The 5222-nt window shown below is 41.8% G+C and overlaps 1 protein-coding gene across 1 annotated transcript in view; it reads right to left on the reverse strand.

The window, feature by feature from the left end:
* Positions 1 to 4720: 4720 nt before the first annotated feature.
* Positions 4721 to 5222, reverse strand: part of POU4F1 (POU class 4 homeobox 1) — a 1924-nt gene continuing 1422 nt past the window's right edge. Inside the window, exon 3 of the mRNA XM_007941531.1 lies at positions 4721 to 5221. Within this exon, the coding sequence (XP_007939722.1) occupies positions 4721 to 5221 (501 nt within the window). The remainder of the gene's footprint in view (position 5222) is intronic.

The following is a 5222-nucleotide window of genomic DNA, read 5'->3' on the forward strand; positions in this document are numbered from 1 at the left end:
CCGACTTGACAGCAATTACGAAAGTTTTCCATTAGCCCCTTGTTATAATCCATTTTATTAATTTCCGGAAATCTCAGGCCATAAATTATTCCAAGGGCCTCCGACGCGAGTGGGGCTGCCGAATGCCGCCGCCCGTGCCCCCGCCCGGCCCCAGCCTCGCGGATCGCGTCGGCGGCCTCACGAAGGTTTTATCAAATATTACATAAAGTAATTATTGCACAGGGTTTATCTCTCAGGTGGGAAGAGGCCCCCATGAGAAATGGAATTCGGCTGCTATTTTAAAAATCAATTTAAGATTGTCATCGCTTTTGTAACAGTCTGCAAGTGGGGCTCATATTGAGGGGCTACGTACAGTGGGAACAACAGGGACAGCAGAACCGGACCAGGTGATAATAGCAATTGTGGGCATCACCTTTATCCTCCCGTTGGCTACCGATGCCATTTGAATGGGATGGGGGACACTGGTTTCAGCCAGGGTCAAAAGCCATAATGTCAGCTTAAAGCACACCACTATGAAACACCCTGGACCTGTAAACTGGAGCGGAAATGTTTCATGCAGGGTCGGCAGGCGGGAGAGGCCGGGAAGCGGGGTAGGGTGCCAAAGGCCATGACTCCTCAGCGAAAGGGCGCCCTGTCTTCTCATGGCGGCCACAAGTAGGAACTAAACTAGTCTTAATATCACGAGAAATACCAATACAATCGCGGCAGTGGGTGCCTACGGTTTATTCATGACCATGTAATCGAAGTTGAGAGCAATTGCAGAACATGCGTTAAACAAAAATATATTCAGAAGTTAGTGGGTTTTGAGGACAGCATCACTTAGATCTACAGAAGGAGCAGGACACCGAACTAGAACTGGGGAAAAAAGGGAAAGTGAAGAGGAATGAGTGTCATAAATGTGGCAAGTGCATTTTGTGCTTTTTTCTTTTGCCTTTTCTACTCCACCACAGCCTGGACTGGAAATTGAAATGCAAACGAAGCCTGATTCTCTCATTTTCTCCAACTTACCCACTATTAGTCTTTAAAATAACCCGAGCCACACATTTTACTATTTTCATCCACTGACTGGTGTTGAAATCGCTTCAAGTGGAGTTTTACTCTTCAGAACCAGAAAACTTTAAAGTCCAAACTGTGGCGAAGTAGCAAGCCCTTGCATTCTCTTCAGGAGGGCTTTTGTTTGTTTGTTTCTTCATGAATTGACAGTTAAAGGCATTTTAGAGTAGTCTCATTATTCCTTCCTGCCATAAGATTCACTCACCAGAAAGCAAAGCATTCTTTGTTTTGCACAGTTTCCTACTACATAATATAGGAAACTCTGCAAAGCATGTATTTTCATGATCCATTTTATTAACATAATATTGTTTTGTTCTTAATACAAAACAAATGTTTAAGTTCTTAATACATACATTGTTCATTATTGTATTATACAAATGTTTTTGCCTGCAACATTTCCGTTTGAGGCAGATTTAAAAAGAAAAAAAGGCTTTGTAATTTTTTTCATTTGTTCATTCCTGGTTCTCCAACAATGAAATCCGGTCATACTTTTCTATAAAATAACTTTTTTTTTTTTACAAATGCATTTTATTAAAAACTCTGATGACATGACATTTCAAGTCAAAACAACAGAAACAAATCAATTCTGGTGGAAGAGATCTATTTTTAAAAATACCTCTAGTGCTTCTTCTTAAAACATGTTTAAAATCACAGCTTTTTAAATTTACTTTTCTTTTCTGAACATCAAATGTTTTGCTTCACAGATTTGCCGGTGAAATGAAAAGATTAGACTAAAATAGGATATCAGAAAACATGATCCCAGCATTAAGAAACTTTATACATTTGGCATCTGATCTAGTCCCAGGTCACCATAGTCTCTGGTCACTTGGAGTAGTAGTAGGTGGCACACTACATGTTCCAAATGAACAGAGGCATTGGACAAGCTATCTGGGAAGATCAGTGGATGGTTTTATTATTATTATTACTATTTATTAACGTCCAAGGAAAGTCATTTAGTTACAAGATATTTAGGAAGTTTTTTAGGCTAGAGCAACACATACAAATCTCCATCTGTCCCTGACCCTCAATTTAAATTTGTTATGTGGGCGCTTGATTATTTATTTCCTTCCAGCTCTCGAAGACAGTGCTGTAGTTCAAGATTTTTCTGCATTTAAAAACTTTTTTATAAACACAGGCAACTAATATAGAATTAATTTTATTCAGAGCACCACTTTTCACATAAGAGCTATCTGAAAGTAATGAATTCTGATTCAGCAGAAAAATACAGCATTCTCACCATTTCCCCTTTTTTATCTTCCTTTCAACATCCTTACCTCCCCCTTTTATTTAAATGGGATTTTATTTGTTGTTGTTGTTTAATTCAGTCTAATTTGTTGAACGGCTCTACCAGGACTTGGCCCAGTATAGAAGTAAAAATGCACCCAAATCATAAAACTGCTCTTCTTTCAGGTATGTTTTATTAGTAAGTGTGCTGGGACACATCTCCCTGTTATATTTTGGCGCACAGAAAAGTTCTGATAGAAGTAGGGAGGGAAAAAAAGGTAATAGAGCAAAGACATAACCAAGGAGGAAGCTCAGCAGACATTCATGGACAGGTAGATCAATCTGTGAGACATTTCAGGATTAATACTGGCAGTTTGTAACCACTCTGTGTGTGCATTAAAGAAAATATTTACAATAAACTTTTTTTCCCTTTTCCTCTAAATACAAGAATATGACAAGAATGTTGTGTTTTCAGTGAAAACAGGCAGTAGACTGTGAAATCACACCATCCACAAAACGGTCTACCAGGAAGCTAGCCCAGTTTAGTGCTCTCAATTTCAAATGCATAGAATGTTTGCGCTGCAAACAATGATATACAACATAATTAAATAAATATTCCCTAACCAGAGTGAGATCTAATTGTGTTTCTTTTTGCATCTTTCCGGTCATGCATGATTTCAGTCTTGTTAAATGGTGAGGTTTTTTTTTTCTTTTCCTTTTCTCGCTTGTTCTGTTTTCAAGTTATTATTAAAAATAGTAATAAACCATCTCCACATGAGAGCCAAAGAGTGTCTTGTGCACAAACAGGCATTTTTCCTAACCACCTTTAACTGTCTTTCTCTTTTTTAAAAAATCTACCAGCAGTCCGAAAAGTAACTTGATTATGACTATGAAATACTATACATGGTTTTCTATTTGGAAGACTGATAGTGCAAATTAACGTTCTTGCTACCCAACATTTATCCCAACAATAAATGACTCTTGAATAATAATACTTAATAATAATAAAAAGGAAACACGGTTGTTCTGCTTTCCCCCCTCCCCAACATGCAGACCCCTTTGAAACAAACTGAGAGTTTTAAACCTGTCTTCCTCTCATCTGGGATTTAGTTGACTTTCTCATAGCCAAGTCCTGCCCCAACTGAAAGCAGAAACTTCCCAACATTTAAAAAAATCTCAAGATCTCCAAGAGAAGGGGGAAAGGAAACCTGGAAGAGCAAGATAGGTCTTGTTCAGTGGAGAAAACAGGGCAGAGTATCACTCCTGGCATCTTTCACTGCAGTCAGTATATTTGAATCCATAGGAGAAAAAAGTAAGTATATACTTTTAAATAAACCACACTGGTAACAAAAGAAAGGGTAAATGGGTAAAGTTCTAATGTGAGGTGAGGGGATTTATTTTGAAATGATTTTGGTCAAATACAAGAGCAAAAATGAAAAGAAAAAAAAACTTGTTAAAATTATTTTTTCTAGAATAAAATATTTAATTCAGAGCCTCTAAACTGATTTTAATCAACTTCCAAGACTGCCTCTCTTTCCCTAAAGGCCCCCACCCAATTTAGATCAGAGTATAGGTTGGGGCATTGGAAAAGTTGGTCCCCACCTAAGCAGCAAACTCCCCTTTCTACTCTGTCACCTTCTCACTTCCCAGTGATGGAGAGCAGCCATCAAGAGTCTCACTGAAACAGAGGAAATAAATCAGATATGGACAGAGTGGAGGTGAGATTTAAGGGGGGGGGAATTAAACACATAGACAAAACAACTAGTTTCTCTACCCAGAATTTCACGTTCTGGTTCGTTTGGTTTTAATTTTTTGACTCAGTGTGTGTCGGGCTGCGTGTGTAGGGCTGGGATGGTGGTAATAAGGATGGTGCTCTTTTTTTTTTTCTTTTCCTTGGGGGGAAATGAAGCTGCAGACTGCAGATCCCCAGAGTTAATATTCTAAAGCATTTTTTCTTTGCTTTTGTTCTGTTTTGTTGTAGTTTGTCTTTATTTGTCTAATTTTTGGTGACTGTTACGTTTGTTTTTGTACGTAGTTCCTTGGTCCCCAGGAGATTTTGGTAAGTATCTCTGGTCAAAAACAGTTCATTTCCCTACCCTTCCCGCATCTCGCCCCACCCTAACCCCTAGACCCATCCTGCTCCTCCAAACCCCTGTTCTTGTCTCTGCTTTCCTTCCCCCTACTCCCCACTCACCCATATGCTCCCCTCTTCTCTTTTTGCTATACCCTCCAGTCTCCACACCCTGCATTCCCTATCCTTTAGGTTGGGAAGGATGAAAGCAGGGACAACAAGGAGGGGACAGAGAAGAGACTCCCCAAATGCAAGCAGGACATCGGACAGGCCAAATGTGGAAGTAAGCAGGCCCGGGGAGGGCGTAAGTCCCCCAATGCCTGCTTAGCTTTCCTCTCTGACGCTCCCAACACCCCCCAACCCCAGACACCCTCAGTAAGTGGCAGAGAATTTCATCCGCTTCTGCTTCTGTCTCTGGTTGCAAAACCACACCCGCACCACGTTCTTTTTGAGGTCCAGTTTCTCGGCGATGGCGGCAATCTTCTCCGAGGAAGGCCTGGGCTGCACAGCGAAGTAGGCCTCGAGGGAGCGCTTCTCAGGTGCAGCGATGGAAGTCCGCTTGCGCTTCTTCTCGCCGCCGTTGAAGAGCTCGGGCTTGTTCATTTTCTCGCGCTGTGCGCCCTCGGCCTCCTCGAGCCACGCCTGCAGGATGGGCTTGAGCGCGATCATGTTGTTATGCGAGAGCGTAAGCGACTCGAACCTGCAGATGGTGCTCTGGCTGAGCGAGCCCACGCCCGGGATCTTGAGGTTGGCCAGCGCGGAGCCCACGTCGGCCTGCGTCACGCCCAGCTTGATACGCCGCTGCTTGAAACGCTCGGCGAACGCTTCGAGCTCGCGCGGGTCCGTGTCCGAGTCGCATATAGACGCCAGGCCC

This window comes from Orycteropus afer, unplaced genomic scaffold (assembly GCF_000298275.1).
Source record: "Orycteropus afer afer isolate SDZICR_OR568_19922 unplaced genomic scaffold, OryAfe1.0 scaffold00081, whole genome shotgun sequence".
NCBI lineage: Eukaryota > Metazoa > Chordata > Mammalia > Tubulidentata > Orycteropodidae > Orycteropus > Orycteropus afer.